The sequence below is a fragment of the Oryctolagus cuniculus genome, chromosome 13, assembly GCF_964237555.1.
Source record: "Oryctolagus cuniculus chromosome 13, mOryCun1.1, whole genome shotgun sequence".
In the NCBI taxonomy this organism is placed as follows: domain Eukaryota; kingdom Metazoa; phylum Chordata; class Mammalia; order Lagomorpha; family Leporidae; genus Oryctolagus; species Oryctolagus cuniculus.
Genome location: NC_091444.1, coordinates 2,120,317 through 2,137,719, shown reverse-complemented (window position 1 = coordinate 2,137,719; position 17,403 = coordinate 2,120,317). Strand labels below are relative to the sequence as shown.

The following is a 17,403-nucleotide window of genomic DNA, read 5'->3' as shown; positions in this document are numbered from 1 at the left end:
GAAGCTGGACCTGAAGTTAGCAGCTGGAACTGGAAGCAGCGCTCTGGTACGGACGCTGGTGTCACCCCTGCTTGAAATTCGCACTGTCCTGAGCTTCGTCCTGTTTTCTCTTGCCTGTAATGGAACAAAGCACTAGAACCTGGAGCTTACCTTTAAATACAGTAATGCCGTGAAATCTGTAGGAAAAAATGGAAACAAAGGTAGAGGGGAAGGAGTGCGACCCGATTCATGTTTCTGCCGAGGAGGTGGAGCCGTTGGAGGGGATGTTCTGGCTAACTGTGGACAAGGGGGTCTCCGGCCACTTTGATTTTCCTGGGGTGCTGAGGTGGACAGATGGTGTTGTGCTGCTGTTTCATTTGGAGAGAAGGGAAGGAAGGTATTGTTCGGTTAGGCAGGCAGTTCAGACCTTTAAACCTGGGGGGAAGTCTGGCTTCCAGCCCGCGATTCAGCAGGGAGACGTTCCCAGGAGACGGACCCAGAGAAGGAGGGCACAGATGAAGGGACGCTGAAGAGCAGTGTGGGGCAGCGGGACAGCTGTGCCCTGCCTGGCCGGCCGTGTGCCTCTGACACTGAGAGGAGAGTGGGCAGTGTGAGATCACATTTCATCTGATACTTACTTAGGACTTTCCCTAAATTTGACTTCTACTGTATTTCAGGCAGATACTCTTTAAAAAAAAAAAAAGATTTATTTATTTATTTGAAGGCAGAGTTACAGAGAGGCAGAGGCAGAGAAAGAGAGAGAGAGGTCTTCCATCCACTGGTTCACCCCCCAGATGGCTGCAACAGCTGGAGCTGTGCTGATCTGAAGCCAGGAGCCAGGAGCTTCCCCCAGGTCTCCCACGTGGGTGCAGAGGCCCAAGGACCTGGGCCATCTTCTGCTGCTTTCCCAGGCCATAGCAGAGAGCTGGATCGGAAGTGGAGCAGCCGGGACTAGAACTGGCACCCACATGGGATGCTGGCACTGCAGGCAGTGGCTTTACCCACTATGCCACAGTGCTGGCCCCAGCAGATACTCTTATGTAATGTTTTATACCAAATTTGAATTTTTAGTGGAAATACTCCATAAAAATCACTGCAAAACATTATCAGAAGGTCAGACGGTCAAGTTGAGGAAAACTGTCGAGGCCTGCATGCCGGTCCCTTCATGGGGCCCATTGCAGGGCTGCAGAGTTGGGTCAGGACACCTCACGTGACAGGAGTGCCACCGCGCTCCGCCAGGTCTGGACGCACACGGGCTCTTCTGAGAGCTCGGCGCTCTGAGATGAGGAGCTTCTGCTCTGTAGATGGGGGGACAGGCCGCGAGGGCAGTGAGGGGCCCGGGCCGGGCAGTGAGGAGAGGGCAGTGAGGGGCCCGGGCCGGGCAGTGAGGAGAGGGCAGTGACGGGCCCGGGCCGGGCAGTGAGGAGAGGGCAGTGACGGGCCCGGGCCGGGCAGTGAGGAGAGGGCAGTGAGGGGCCTGGGCCGGGCAGTGAGGAGAGGGCAGTGACGGGCCCGGGCCGGGCAGTGAGGAGAGGGCAGTGAGGGGCCCGGGCCGGGCAGTGAGGAGAGGGCAGTGAGGGGCCCGGGCCGGGCAGTGAGGAGAGGGCAGTGACGGGCCCGGGCCGGGCAGTGAGGAGAGGGCAGTGAGGGGCCTGGGCCGGGCAGTGAGGAGAGGGCAGTGACGGGCCTGGGCCGGGCAGTGAGTGGAGGCAGCAGAGGTCCGTCAGGGCCTGTTCTGGACCCCTGCCTTGTGCTCCCTCCTCGGGTACTGCAAGGACGTCCTTGGCAGGTGTGGGGTCAGGGTCAGTTGGTCACTCCCTGAGCAAAGTACTTGCTCAGGCAGAAGCCGTTCGGGATGGTGTTTTGCTTTGTCTCCCAGTGGAGTCACCTCATGAGCTCTGTGTTGAAGGCCGTGTACAGGTTGCTTGGGTAGATTTGTGAATCTTTTGGGTTTCGGGGCATTTGCACGGGCTTCCCTGATGCAGAAACCGGACATGCTCTGAGCTCCAGCGCTTTGCGGTGGTGCCATGTGACGTCCAGAGCTCAGTTTCAGACTCCGGAACACGTCCCTGATGACGCTGCAGAGCATCTGAAAGGGGCACACAGGGACCGGTGTTGCGGCGCGGCAGGTGGAGCCGCTGCCGGCCAGGCCGGCGTGCATAGCAGCGTGCTGCCTTGGGTCTCCGCTACACCCGCTCCCATCCAGCTCCCTGCTGCTGCTCACCTGGCGGCAGTGCATGATGGCCGAAGAAAAGGGGGCCTGCGTGCACGTAGGAGGCCTAGGTGGAGCTCCTGGCTTCCCCGTGGCCCTGCCCTGGCTGTGGCGGCCATTTAGGCAGTGAACCAGTGGAAGGAAGGTCTCTCTGTTTCTCCCTTACTCTGTCCCTCTGTCTTCCACATAAATAAGTCTTCAAAAACAAAATAAGAGTATCACCATGCTGAATGATATCATTAGGTATTTGGTTTTTGTAGCTTTGGACGTTTCCACAGTTTTATACTTGCGTACTTAAGGAATGTTTTGTGTGGGCCACTGTTTAAAGTATACAGAGTTGCTATTAGCCGCTCATTCTGAGGATATTTACCCTTGATTTGGTAGAAAAGAACTTTATTTCATAATTTTCTTCTCTTAGGTATTAAATAAAACAAAAGAATTTGAAGATGCAGTGAGAAAAGTTTTAAGAGATGTTAATTTAGATAATGACGTAGTTGTATCCGTCTTCGAAACGAACATCAGAGTTCTTGGGTAAGTGAATCCCGACGCTGCCGTTTCAATGACAGAGGAGGTTGGAGTGTGCTGCTCATTTCTTGATGGGAATGAAGAAGGTGAGAAGATCCAGGCTGGGGTGTGACGGCAGCGGGAGCTGTGGGCTGGCCTGGTGCTGTGTTGTCATCGCAGCCGGCTTCTGAAGTCCGTGTGGACTGAAGCCGGGGGGAGTCCTGTCGCATCGTCAGGACACAGGGTTCTTGAGCTGCACGGCTCAGTGAAGCACCTCTGAATAGAAGCCGGACGAAACTGAGTTTATAGGGTTGTCGCTCCATGAAACCGTGCGAAATGTTTTTGAGATGTTAAGAAATCTGAAATGATAGGATTTATTAATTCAGGTTTCGGCATCATGAATTTTTGCATTTAATTGTTAATTTGTGTTGTTATAACTTGTTTGCTTTTGTTAAAGTGAGTCTTCAGTTAAGTGCAAGAAATGGGTAATGCTGCCTTTCACAGGGATTGCTAATGTATGAACACCCAACACATTGAAAATTTTATTAAAACTAAAATGCTAAGCTAAGAGTTAAGGATGTCATAAAAATAAAGCTATAAATTCAAAGTTTGTTAAAATTAATCACATTTGTGCTATTCGGATGTTCTTTGTTGTAAGCAAAGTTAACAATGCCCTGTGCTGGGTGTTCCCAGCACGTGGCACCTGTGCTCACAGCCTGTGTGGCCACAGAACGAGGGGCCAGGGTGATACACACAACTGGTTCTGCTGTAGTCTTCCCTCGCGTATGCAAAGCTGTTGGCACGAAGATACCCCCAGAAGCTCCGGTGGTGTCTGTGCGCTGTAGATAACGCTCGTCTCTGACCGCAGGGGCCTGCTCGGGGGCCACTCGCTGGCCATCATGCTGAGAGAGAAGGGCGAGCACATGCAGTGGTACAGTGACGAGCTCCTGCAGATGGCAAAGCAGCTGGGCTACAAGCTTCTGCCGGCCTTCAATACCACCAGCGGCCTCCCTTACCCCAGGGTGAGTGACTGAAGACTCCCACCGCCTTCCTCTTCTTCTCTTGCATGGGTTTGGTGATCGGAGACCATGTTCCTCAAGCTGTAGAACAAATGTGTATTAACATTTCAGTCAAGTTAGGTTTGAGTGATATAGAATAAGATTAGCTGAGGATTCCGCGTGTCCTTGCTAACAGATTAGGTGGTGCTGCAGCGGGAAGCAGCAGGCCCCGCCTAGAAAGGGGGCACAGGTCGTTTGGGCAGAAAATGCAGCTGGAGCCGTGGCTGCAGCAGGCTGGGACTCCCTCCCAGACGGCAGGTGTGCTGTGCGCGGCACAGAGGGAGCCGCCCAGGGTGTGCCCCACATTTCACGTGCCGGACGGAGGGTCTCCCGAAGCAGGAGGTGTTGTAGCAGACTCCAGGAGAACTGGCTGCAGGATGTGGGTGTTTGTGGGGGGAGGGGGGACAGGGAAGAGTGGTGATGAAGGCCCCTCCTCTTGGGGTTTCTTCTCTGCTGAGAGGTAGGGGGGTGGCTGCAGGGTCAGTGGTAGGAGCTGACCCTGAAGATCTTGGAACTGAAGTACCCAGAAGGGAGCTGTGGAGGCCGAGAGCGCGCTGTCCCCCGGTGCACACCTCTGCTCGGGGTCCTGCTGCCTCCGCCCAGTCACCACGGGCTGTGGAGGCCGAGAGCGCGCTGTCCCCCGGTGCACACCTCTGCTCGGGGTCCTGCTGCCTCCGCCCAGTCACCACGGGCTGTGGAGGCCGAGAGCGCGCTGTCCCCCGGTGCACACCTCTGCTCGGGGTCCTGCTGCCTCCGCCCAGTCACCACGGGCTGTGGAGGCCGAGAGCGCGCTGTCCCCCGGTGCACACCTCTGCTCGGGGTCCTGCTGCCTCCGCCCAGTCACCACGGGCGCCGCCCGGCCCGGCTCTGTTTTCTCACTTGTGCTGTGCTTTTGAGGCTGATAGAATTCTGTTCCTAAACTACTCCGCATGCCGCTTGTATTCATTCCTTTCCAGTTCCCAGAAAGAGAACTACTACTAGAATATAATTTTTATCGCATTACCTTCAGAAGTTCTGAGTCTCCCTGTTGTACCGAGTGTCTAACATTTGGAATCTGTCACGGTTTGCCAGTCGGCTTCCTGACACTCACTGCCGTTCCAGCCACACCCTCCAGTGTCCTCCCTCCGGACCTGTGGGCTGGCACCGTGGGCCAGCACCCGTGGGCTGTCCCTCCCTCTGTGGACAGGCTGTCCTCGCTGTCCTTCCCTGAGGGACAGCACCAGGCACGCAGTGCTGTCCAGCGGCGAGTTAGTGCATGTGTTTTCCTTTTTAATGGAGCAGACTATAATTAAATCTCTTAGTTACATTTCCCACTTTTAATATTTTAAATGATTCTCCTGTGAACATTCTTGGAGACATTGTTTTAAAAAAGATTTATTTATTTATTTGAAACTTAGAGTTACAAAGAGAGGAGAGACAGAGGGAGAGGTCTTCCACCTGCTGGTTCACTCCCCTGATGGCTGTAATGGCCAGGACTGGGCCAAAGAGGAGCTGCTTCTGGGTCTCCCACAAGGGTGGCAGGGGCCCAACCACATGGCGCATCTGCTGCCGCTTTTCCCAGGCCCTCAGCAGGGAGCTGGACTGGGAAGTGGAGCAGCTGGGACTCGAACCAGAGCCCGTGTGGGATGCTGGCACTGCAGATGGGGCTTTACCCACTGCTCCGCAGTGCTGCCCCTACACAGACCTTTCTACATTTTGCTTGTTTTCTGTTTAGGCTGAGTGTCTAGGAGAGGACATGAGCCATGTGGTTAGACCGCAGCCAGCACTGTACATTGTCATTCCTTTGCCATATTAACTCTGAGCGGAGGTGCTGTGAGCGCCTTGTTCCCACGAGGCCTGCGGAGCACGTCCAGCCCTTTGCCGTGCACCCAGGAGTACCGCTGCTGTCCAGGGACGTGTGTTTGGCAGTCTCTCAGATACACATGCATCCTCGGTAGTATTAGCACCAGTGTTTTTAGCTCTGTTTGCTGGACAGAAATGCTTTTGTAAGAGTTACTGGTCATTTTTTATTCCATTTTTTTTTTTTTTTTGACAGGCAGAGTGGACAGTGAGAGAGACAGAGAGAAAGGTCTTCCTTTGCCGTTGGTTCACCCTCCAATGGCTGCCGCGGCCGGCGCACCGCGCTGATCCAAAGGCAGGAGCCAGGTGCTTCTCCTGGTCTCCCATGGGGTGCAGGGCCCAAGGACCTGGGCCATCCTCCACTGCACTCCTGGACCACAGCAGAGAGCTGGCCTGGAAGAGGGGCAACCGGGACAGAATCCGGCGCCCCGACCGGGACTAGAACCCGGTGTGCCAGCGCCGCAGGCGGACATGGCACTGGCCTTTTTATTCCATTTTTAAAAAGATTTATTGTTTGGAAAGGCAGAGTGACAGAGGCACAGTGAGAGAATATCTGCCGCGTGCGGGTTCACGTCGCCAGATGCTCACACCAGCCAGCGCTGGGCCACGCTGAACCCAGGAGCCAGGAACTCCGCCCGGCTCTCCCCGTGGACGAGGACCCCAGTCCTCGGGCCCTCGTCTCCTGGCAGGCACATTAGCAGGGACCCCAGTCCTCGGGCCCTCGTCTCCTGGCAGGCACATTAGCAGGGACCCCAGTCCTCGGGCCCTCGTCCCTTGGCAGGCACATGAGCAGGGACCCCAGTCCTCGGGCCCTTGTCTCCTGGCAGTCCCTTGGCAGGCACATTAGCAGGAAGCGGGTCAGAAGTGGGGGAGGCACTCTGGATTGTGTTCCTCCCAGACAGCTGCGTAGCATGGCAGCACAGTGCCTGCCCTGATGGCCGCTTTTCAAACTCGTAAATTAGCCCGTACCTCATCCACACGCTGTCTTCTTAAAGTTACAGCCACAGAATATAGCATTAATATGAACCTCTTGGGATTTTCGCACATTTTAAGGGTTTTTCACTGAAACAAATAATGCCGATAAATTTAGCGTAGGTGTTTGTTACTCCTACCCTCTAATACAAGGGGCTCCATTTGAAAACCATGTTGTGGCGGTGGAACACGAGACCTTCCTGATATGTTGTCCCCGCTGTCCTGAGTCTTGCAGTAAGTCAGACCACTGCTTGCGACGCTGGGCTCCCGTACAGGAACGTGGTTCTGGTCCCGGCTGTTCTGCTTCCACTCCAGCTCCTGCTGACCACTCGGGAAAGCAGCAGAAGTAGCCCAAGTGCTCGGCCTGCCACCCTTGTCGGAGACCAGGATGGCGCTCCTGGTGCACGGCTCCGGCCTGGCCCAGCCCTGGCTGTTGTGGCCATGTGGGGAGTGAACCAGCAGAGAGACGCTCTCTCTGTCTCCCTCTCTCTCTATTGCTCTGCCTTTCAAGTTCATAAATACAATAAATCTTAAAAAAGAACTAATCAAATATTTTTCGTTGTTAATTGCAGATATTTATAAAAATTATATTTTAATGGAATTAGTATAATCAGATCTTTTTTATTTTTGAAGATTGCTTCATTGTAAGTTCATTGTTTGATAAAAATTGTTTTATAAAATGTGTTTGAGAGGCAGCAGCAGAGCCTCCATCTGCTCATTCGCTCCCAGTGCTGAGCGGGACCCTGAGTCGGGGCCGCCACCCACTTGGCCTGCTGCTTCCTTCCCCGCTTCCCAGGGCACGGAGCAGAGAAGCTGGAGTCAGGAACCGCAGCGCAGCCGGGGCTTGGGCTCGGGCCCTGTGGTTCAGCCAGTGGTGCGAGCACAGGCTCCACGTTGTGTGCTGTTTACAGTCAGCCGACTGGACACTGGCATGCACTTGATTTCTAGTTGCAATGTAGATGTGTTTTCTTGCTTAGAGTTTGAATGATTGTCCTGAGAACATACATAATGTTTTGGATTGCATTGTTTTGTTAATTTGTTATTCTAAATTCTTGATACCTACTTCCTTTTTGTTTATTTGGCTTGTTGAAAAACATTCTTGTTTTAATTGGTTTCTCATGTGTGATACTAGTTAGTCTGGGTTTTTACTGTGGTGTTATTATCTGGTTATTTTTGAGTTACAAAAGAAATACCTCTTTGAAAAGTTTTCCTTGTTATCTGCCTGCCAGTAAGGGTAAGGTGGTATACTATATTTCAGATTTTTAAAATCCATAAATAAAATCAGTCTCCTTTCAGATACCAACCATGTCAGTCAGTTTTTTCCTCTAAGAGAAACTGCTTAGTACAATTTTTTTTTGGTACAAATTCTCAATTAAGCCTAATTTTATTTTATTTTTTTTAGATTTATTTATTTGAAAGGCAGAGTTACAGAGAGGCAGAGAGGCAGGGAGAGGGAGAGGGAGAGAGAGAGGTCTTCCATCCACTGGTTCAATCCCTAGATGGCTGCAGTGGCCAGAGTTGGGCTGATCCAAAGCCAGGAGCCAGGAGCTTCTTCCAGGTCTCCCACGCAGGTGCAGGGGCCCAAGGGCTTGGGCCATCTTCTGTTTCCCAGGCCATAGCAGAGGGCTGGATCAGAAGTAGAGCAGCTAGGACTTGAACTTGAACATGGTATGCTGGCACTGCAGGTGGCAGCTTTACCCGCTATGCCACTGTGCTGGCTCCTAAGCCTAATTTATTTATTTATTTTTATAGATTTATTCCTTTATTTGAAAGAGTTATACAGAGAGAGGAGAGACAGAGACACACACACAGAGAGAGAGGTCTTCACTCCCCAGTTGGCCACAACGACTAGAGCTGCGTCGATCTGAAGCCAGGAACCAGGACTTCTTCCGGGTCTCCCATGCGGGTGCAGGGACCCAAGGACTTGGGCCATCTTCTACTGCTTTCCCAGACCACAGCAGAGAGCTGGATCGGAGGTGGAACAGCTGGGTCCCGAACAGGTGCCCATATGGGATGCCGGCGCTTCAGGCCAAGGCGTTAACCTACTGCGCCACAGCATCGGCCCTCTAACTTCTTATAAGTCTGGTCTACTTCCTGACTTTTGTACTAGCTGGCGCACGCTGTCCAGACAACAAAATTATTGTGGAAGATATTTTCTCTATAGTTGTCGCAGTGATGTTGAATGTTGAAATCATGGAGGAAAGGACTAAAGTAATCTTGTCATTGTACTTAGATCAACTTGAAGTTCGGCATCAGGAAGCCAGAAGCTCGGACGGGAACTGAGACAGACACCTGTACGGCCTGTGCAGGTACCTTGATCCTCGAGTTTGCCGCGCTCAGTCGGTTCACAGGAGCAACGATATTTGAGGTTTGCTTTCATGGTCTTTGATCTCCTGGGCACTGGGCATGGCTGCGTCCTGCGTGCTGTGTGTAGGCTAAGAGAGATGCTGTTACTGCAGTGGACTTGGTCCAGATTCCACCGCATGGTTCCAAGTGGCCAGAAACATAAATTAAGTCATTTGTGAAGTAGCCATGTGAAATGCAATTTTGCATTTTGTTCACAAACTATAAAATTATATTTTGGGTTTATACTTAGGACAATTTTTAGCCATTTTACTGAGGTGAATTTGATGGTTCCTTGATGTCATGAGTGTTATATGAAATACTGTGTGGGCCCATGTGTGTTTTTATCTGCTAGACTTCCAGATGGGCTATTGCTTTTCTGAAACCTTCACCAATTCTCTAAACAGGGACATTTTGTCCACTTAAGTCTTGGTTGGGGGTCTCATCTGTAAATGTGTTTACTGCAAGGGAAGTGTTCATTGTCCGAAAGGCTTGGTATCCCCAATATAGTTTGCTGTGAACACACTGTATATGTTATATTACAAACTAAATTGATTTAAGCATAGCATCAGGAGTACAGTAGTAACACAAAGCACCCTCTTCTTCTAACAAGTGACTTAGGAGAATTTTTAATCATTCGACACAGTACACACAGAGTAAGCAGAAATGGGGATTCCTGGCGGCATTGCAGAGAGCGGGTCTGAATGTCAATAGACTAGTTAGGGTTGTGTGTGTCTGTTCAGATGTCTGAGGACAGATGTCACATGTTTGGTTGGTTCGTCTTATGTACTTAAAGTTTCACCCTGTGCCTTGCCCACTGACACGTCCCCTTATTGAGAAGTAGAAACACGTGTGCGTGCTCTTGAACGTAACACGAACTACAGACTTTGTGAGACACTGTGGCATTTACAGGTGAGGAGACTGCATGGCTGGCAGGTGATGAGTGGCGTTAGAACTCGTGTCTTTGGGAACTCAAGTTCATTCTCGTGTGTGCGGGGTAAATCTGTTCAAAGTCTTGATTTTTTTGTTTAACTTTTTGAATATATAGTAATTTTGTTGTCAGGGAAGCCACCTGATTCAGTTGACAGCGCTGATCTTATGCAAGATTTTCAGACTACAGTCTGTGGGCTCTCAACCCCAGCTGCTGCAGGTTTTTGTAAATAAAGTTTTATTAGAACACACCATGCTCGATTGTGTAGTTTCGTCTGTGGCCGCAGCTGTGCTGCAGTGAGTTGTGACATTGTTTCTGTGCCTGAAGGACCCAGAGCAACCAAAATCCAGAATGTGTGAGTCCAGCCCTTGCCGGAAGTGGTTCCCTGACACCTGGGCTGATACATGAGGAGATGTGAACTCTCCGACTGGCCATCCTGTGATCCAGTTCTAAGTTTTGGTTAAATCTTTAATTTCACCGGGCCTGTTTTCTTACTTGTAAAATGAAAGTAAGGAAATATAACTTGTATGAAGCTCTTTTGGCTCTGAAATTCTACCATTTAAAAATATCTTTGCTTTTTAGAATCAGCATAAATAGGTTGAATCAAGAATTAAAACTTTTCCAGCTCTGTGCATTCTCAGCTGGACGAGGTGACGGGGGAGCTTTGTGAGAACATCCAAGGAGGTTCTTTAACAAGTACGTGTTTAGTCACATCAGCAGTTGATGTAAGGTAGTCAGATGTGTGAACCTGAACTTGTACTGCAGGAATGGGCGGCCTCAGCGTGACATTCCCAAACTCTGACTTAAGGAAATTTATGTTAGAAATAGTTAGGAATTTTACGTAATTCTGACATATTCTATGAGACTTTGATTTCTTCCTATTTGCCAAAGACATGAAGTTCTTAAAGAATGCTCTTTTTTTTAAATTACAGGAATATGCAAGAAAAGCTCTCGATTTTCTCTGGGAAAAAAGACAACGAAGTAGCAATTTAGTGGGAGTGACTATCAATATTCATACAGGAGACTGGGTTCGAAAAGGTATGTGCATTGGGCTTTTAAAATCAGCTTTCATGTCCTCAGAACGGTTGAGAAAGCAGGATTTTCATTCGTCAGAATCATCTTTGGGGAGTCGGCGTTGTGGCTCAGTGGGTGAAACTCCGTGGACAGTGCTGGCGTCCCACACGTGTGCCAGTTTGTGTCTCAGCTGCTGCACTTCCAGTCCAGCTTCTGCTTCTGCCTTTAGCCTGGCCCAGCCCTGGCCACGGCAGCCATTCGGGGAGTGAACCAGCAGATAGAAAATCTCTCTCTCCCTCCCCCTCCCTCTCCCTCTGTTACTCTGTCAAATAAATAAATCTTAAAAAAAATCTTTGGGATATTATAAAGCACAGGTTCTCACAAGATTGCTAGAATGTTCATTTTCAGCCAGATGTGCTTTGTTGGTGTCAAATGCAGCCGACCTGCTCCGGATGATTTTAGTGTTCTGTTCCACACTTTCGGGAGTGTAGCAGCGTACGGGCATGGGTGTGGATGAAACACTGGAGTCAGTTGCTTTGTGGACTGGGGTCAGAGCAGCTCCGCCGTCCCACTGCAGGCGCAGGTTCGCGGGAGCTGGTATGGAACGGTGTTATGCCTCCAGAAGGAGAGACTGACAGAGTGGTCAAGGGTGCGGACTGCAGAACTGTTACTGGAATTGAGGCTGTGTGGTCTCAGGCAAGGTGTTCAGCCTCTGTGTGCCTCTCCACGACAGTGGAATGGGCCCGTGAACAGTGCTTTGCAGAACTGATGTGAGGGTTAAGTGAGCATTAACGGGGAGCCCTTGGGCTGCTGCTGGCCTGGTCAGCTAGCTGGGGAGGGAGTGCTCACTAGCGGGACAGGATGAAGCCGCTCTGATTGGTAACTTCTTTGCTCAGCAGCTAAGCTGTGCTTGGCCTTCACACTGATTCCAGTTTCTTCTAGTGCACACCTTGGGCGGCAGCAGTGACGGCTCAAGGACTTGGCTCCTGGCCACCCACGTGGGAGACCCGGATTGAGTTCCAGACTCCTGGCTTTGGTCTGGCCCAGTCCCATTGTTTCAGACATTTGGGGAGTGAGCCAGTGGATGGGACCATGCTCTCTCTGCTTTCAAATAAATAAAATGAAATAAAATAATAGTACAGTTTTACTTCTGGAAATCCAGCCTGATGAGATAATATAAAATATAGGAGTTACTGTTCTTAGTTTCCAGAGGTGTTCGTCCATGACTGTTTACAGTGATAGAACACTGGGAAATAATCCAGGTGGTCATCAGTAAAAGAGTAGGACAATCATTTTGTCAGTGTTGGAATATTACGTTATTGAAGTGTATTGGAAGGGAAGATTAGAAACTTGCAATAGTATTATGAATAAGTAGGATATAAGATAGCATAAAGAATATTTATACTTTTCATAATTTTATATTTATAAAACACCCTTGTAAAATAAGTATAGAGAAATGGAAATACGCCAGGACATTTCTAATGAGATAATCTTTCTCATGCATTTCTTTGTTTTCCAAAAGGCTCATCTTCACAAATAAACGTTAAAAATATCTGCCTATATTTAAGCGATTAAAAATTATATAATTCTTTAAATTTTTATTTATTTGAAAGAAAGAGAACGCTGTCTCTCATCTGCTGGTTCACTTCCCAAATGGCCAAAACAGCTGGGACTGGGCCAGGCTGAAGCCAGGAGACGCTGCATCGGGGTCTCCCCCCGGGTGGCAGGAGCACCAACCACCAGGGCCATCACCACTGCCTCCCAGGCTGCCCGTTAGCACCAAGTTGGAATCAGACGTGGAGCCGGGACTTGAACCGAGGTTCTCTGATACAGATGCCAGCGTCTCACGTGGCGTCTTCAGTGCAGGCCCAGTGCCAGCCCCCCAGTTATGTCGTTTTTAATTTCAAAGTATCTAAGTTTTGCCTTTTCCAGTATCACATACATTTTTTCTGAGTTTTATCTAAATGGTTCCTGAAACAATCTGAATCCTGGCTTCAAAACTTAGCAATTTCTTTCTTTTTTAACCCATTTTGGACCTCAGGTTTAAATTAACTCATCATAGTTACTTTTATATTTAGCATAATCCTTGACTTAGGACCAGGACTCCTCGTCCCTGGTCCATGTGTGGGCACCTTGTTTGGTCATTTCTGATAAGGCAGAGAGCGCTGTTACTGGCTTGCTGCAGCAGCTTAATTTCTAGTGTGCTCTCTCCCTGACCCTGACCCTGACCCCCACCCGGTGATTCCACACCCGCCGCCTCCCCCTAGGTGGAGTCTTTCTTGCCTGGATCGCTCTGTGACTTTCTGTATCTCCCACATGGGAGACCAGGAGCTTCATCCTGGCCCAGCCCTGGCCGTTGCAGCTATTTGGGGAGTGAACCAGCAGATGGAAGATCTCTCTCTCCCTCTCTCTGTCTCTCCAAATTCTGCCTTTCAAACAAATAAATAAATCTTTTTTAAAAAAAATGTTGGAGCGAGGCGCTTCTTTCAGGTCTCGCCTGTGGGTGCAGGGGCCCAGGGACTTGGGCCACCTTCCGCTGCTTTTCCAGGTGCATCGGCAGGGAGCTGGTTGGAAGTAGAGCAGCTGGGACTCCAGCCACCCCCGATACGGGGTGCGAGTATTGCAGGCGGTGGCTTTACCTGGTACACACAAGGTCACCCCAGTCCTTTTTTGAAAGTTTACCTGTATCTGTATGCATTCCTAAGAAGTTTGTTTTGTTTGAGCCTTTGGTAAAGGGTAGCATGTCATGCACACATGCTCTTTTTTGACTTTCTCCCTCGGTGTTAGATTGGTAAGGCTCATACACATGTTGCATCCCGTTGTGATTCGCCCTCTCCTGACTGCTGTGTGGTGCCTTATGAGGTGATAACCCCAGTCCTGGGCAGATGTGCACAAGGTTTAGTGTTGCAAACAGCAGTGCTGGGAGCGTCTGTGGGCTGCTCCTGCCGTGCCTGGGTCACAGCCTCTCTGTACCCAGGAGGGAAGTTGGACCTGGCTAAGTCCATGTTCAGCTTCAGGAGACAGTGTGAAGTGGTTTTCCAAAGCTGTGTCACAGCCCCGGGTGTTCCCAGCAGTGTGGATGAGCTCCGGGCTGTCGCCTTCCTGTCCGCTATTCCGTCCATGGGACCGGAAGTCGTTGCCCGCGGGTGGGTGCACAGACATCGTCTGCTGTGCCCTGTGACAGTGCTGCCGAGCGCTTCCTCCCATCACTGCCATGTGTGTCCTCTTTTATGAATGGTGCGTTCTGCATCCTGGGCTCCTTGAGCTGGATCAGAAGTGGAACAGTCAGGACACGAACTGGCACGCCATGTGGGATGCTGGCATTGCAGGCCGCGGCTTTACCTGCTACTCCACGACACCACCCCTTAAAACAGTTTTAATCGCTGTTGTATTTCAGTATATTTTGCCTTTCCTGTCTGCTATAAATTGTTGTGTTTTTATTTTATTTGAGAGACACAGAATTCTCATCTCTGGTTCACGCCCCAAGTGCCCACAGTGGCCACGCCTGAGCCAGCCCACAGCCTGGAGGAACTCCTGGGAGGCGGGGTCCACGCCTTGGGCCGTCTACCTGCTGCCTCGTGGAGTGTACATCCAGGATGCTGCAGTCGGGAGGGGCCAGACTCAGGTCCAGGCACTCCACTTCTGGGTGTGGACATCCGAAGTGGCATAGTAATCACTATGCCAGACACCCTCCCTGGTTCTGTTTTCACTTTTATTTGAAAGGCAGAGAGTCAGACAGACAGGTCTTCATCTGCTGGTTCATTCCTCAAGTGCCTGCAATAGCCAGAGCTGGGTCAGGCCAAAGCCAGGAGCCTGAAACTCAAACCACTCTCCCACTTGTACGCGTGAGGGACCCCAGGACTTGAGCCGGCATCTGCTGCCCCCAGGGCGTGCGTTAGCTGGAAGCTGGCATGGAGAGGGGCCGGTCCTTGAACCCGGACTGTGATTCCGCTTGCAGGTGTCACAAGGGTACCCTAGCCGCTACCTACGATGCCAGCATCCCGCATGGGGTGCCAGTTGGTATCCTGACTGCTCCACTTCTGATCCAGCTTCCTGACTTCGGCCTGCCCAGCACTGGCCATCAGTGGACACCGTCTCTTTCCCTTTTAGGGGATGAGTACACGTGGGCTTCCTGTTTGCTGATTTGTTCCTCAGGTGTATTCTTCTGCTGTATCCTGTCGAGTGGTCTGTTTCTGTTGGATTTCTAACGAGTTTTTCTTCTCGTTTTGTATTGCTCGTGTCTTAGGTCTACAGTGTGTGTTTTAGGCTGACGGTAGAGTCTGGTGTGCCTGTTTGAGTATTTTCTCTTCTTCAGGAGAAGGTATCCAGTGCACTGCTGACGGTCTGAGAAGTCGTGCCTCTTCAGTGTCTTGTTTTGGTCTGGTGGTTCCATGCTCCTGTGCCGCCTGCCTTGGGGGACAGTTAGATCCTGCCCCTCTCAGCCCCAGTGATCTCAGGGCTGCGGTGGAGGAGGTTTTTACAAAACGTTCACGCCTGGACCTTAGAGTGTGACTGACTTGGTTGTGGGCGTGCCCTGGGCATGGGGTTTCCAGGATGATAATTACAGCATTTTTTAAAATTTCATTTAGGGGCCGGCGCGGTGGCGCACTAGGTTAATCCTCCACCTCTGGTGCTGGCATCCCATATGGGTGCCGGGTTCTAGTCCCGGTTGCTCCTCTTCCAGTCCAGCTCTCTAATGTGGCCCAGGAGGGCAATGGAGGATGGCCCAAGTGCTTGGGCTCCTGCACCCGCATGGGAGACCAGGAAGAGGCTCCTGGCTCCTGGCTTCGGATTGGCATAGCTCTGGCCGTAGTGGCCATCTAGGGAGTCAACCAACGGAAGGAAGACCTTTCTCTCTGTCTCTCTTTCTCACTGTCTGTAACTCTACCTGTCAAATAAATAAATAAAAATCTTTTAAAAAATTTATTTATTTATTTGAATGGCTGAGATATATATATATATATATATATATATATATATATATATATATATAAAAATATAAAAAGAGAGAGAGAGAGAGAGAGGTCTTTGATCCACTGGTTCACTCCCCAGATGACCACAACAGCCAGAGCTGGTTTGATCTGAAGCCAGGAGCCAGGAGCTTCTTCCAGGTCTTCCACATGGGTGCAGGGGCCCAAGGACTTGGGCCATCCTCCACTGCTTTCCCAGGCCACAGCAGAGGCCTGATAGAAGTGGAGCAGCCGGGACTTGAACCAGCACTTATATGGGATGCTGGCACTGCAAGTGGCGACTCTACCTGCCATGCTGCAGCACCAGCCTCGACTGTAATTTTTTTTAAGAGTTACTTATTTGAAAGGCGAGTTACAGAGAGAGAGATCTTCCATCTGCCGTTTCAATCTCCAGATGGCTGGGCTGAGCCAGGCTGAAGCTGGGAGCCAGGCGCTTCGTCCAGGTCTCCCATATGGGTGCAGGGCCCAAGCACATGGACCGCGGTTCCACTGCTTTCCCAGCATGCCAGTAGGGAGCCGGATCAGCGTGGAGCAGCTGGACTCACCGCCTCCCACGTGGGATGCCGGCGCTGCAGGTGGCGGCTTAACCCGCCGTGCCACAGCCCACTCCCGTGGTTACAGTTGTGACTGCAGCTCACCAGACCTGAGCTGCTAGTTCCTTACACGGACTCTGCTGCCCAGACGGCACTCCTGAGGACGGGGGAGCAGACCCTGTGTCCAGGCAGAGCCGCAGCTGTCCGTCTGCTGCTGCCCTCCACGGCTGCGCGGGCTGCCTTCTGCCCTGCCCGAGCTGTCCCCGCCTCTCCCGGGATTCTCGCTGTTTCCTGTTGGTGCTCTGGTCTTGAAGGAAGAAGCAAGCAGCCAGGGTGGCGCCTGCACACAGCAGTGTCCCGTTTCCTGCCCGACAGGCCTGGAGCGCGGGCTCTTGCTGGTGGGGGTCAGATACTCTTTGAAGGACTTTAAAAATTCTAAAAAAAAGTGTCCACAGCTTCTGAACACTACTCTGTAACCAAGTTAGCAAAGTAACGTTTTTTAAGCAATGCATGGCCAGCACCAGTACCTGCACACCCGGGGTGGTGTGGCGTCCTTCCTGGGTGGTGCCTGCCTGCGCTCCGGGAAGGGCTCTGGAGTCGTGACTCACGCGGGTCTCCTGTGCCTGGTTTGCAGACAGCGGCGTGGGAGCAGGGATCGATTCGTATTACGAGTACTTGCTGAAAGCCTATGTCTTGCTGGGAGATGACAGCTTTCTGGAAAGATTTAACACGGTAAGTCGGTCCTGTGTTGTGCGGCCAGTCTCATCTGAGTCCGGATTTTGATAGATACCCAGTTATTTGGGTTAAAGTCCAAAAAGTTTGTTTTTAACTGTAGCTTTTTAAGGAGCAGTATTCCCTCATGGTAATGGATGTAAACATGTTGAAAACCACATACATTAAAAAAACTAGCTTACAAAGTAGTTCTGCTTTCGTCTTGTATCAAAAATTTTCCAGATCTGCCAATAAATGGTCTATAGAGTTGTGCTAATCTGTGCAAAGAACAGCATTGTTGGGATCACTTACAGCTGGCTTTCTCCTTGCAATTCCA

The 17,403-nt window shown here is 50.9% G+C and overlaps 1 protein-coding gene across 3 annotated transcripts in view; it reads left to right on the top strand.

Moving 5' to 3' along the window:
• The window catches only part of EDEM3 (ER degradation enhancing alpha-mannosidase like protein 3), a 70,195-nt gene that overhangs the window by 25,678 nt on the left and 27,114 nt on the right, over nucleotides 1–17,403 (top strand). For all 3 annotated transcript variants that reach the window (XM_051821019.2, XM_051821021.2, XM_070055039.1), the window contains exons 5-9: nucleotides 2,610–2,722; nucleotides 3,564–3,717; nucleotides 8,798–8,932; nucleotides 10,771–10,876; nucleotides 16,990–17,087. In XM_051821019.2, coding sequence (XP_051676979.1) covers nucleotides 2,610–2,722; nucleotides 3,564–3,717; nucleotides 8,798–8,932; nucleotides 10,771–10,876; nucleotides 16,990–17,087 — 606 coding nt within the window. The remainder of the gene's footprint in view (nucleotides 1–2,609; nucleotides 2,723–3,563; nucleotides 3,718–8,797; nucleotides 8,933–10,770; nucleotides 10,877–16,989; nucleotides 17,088–17,403) is intronic.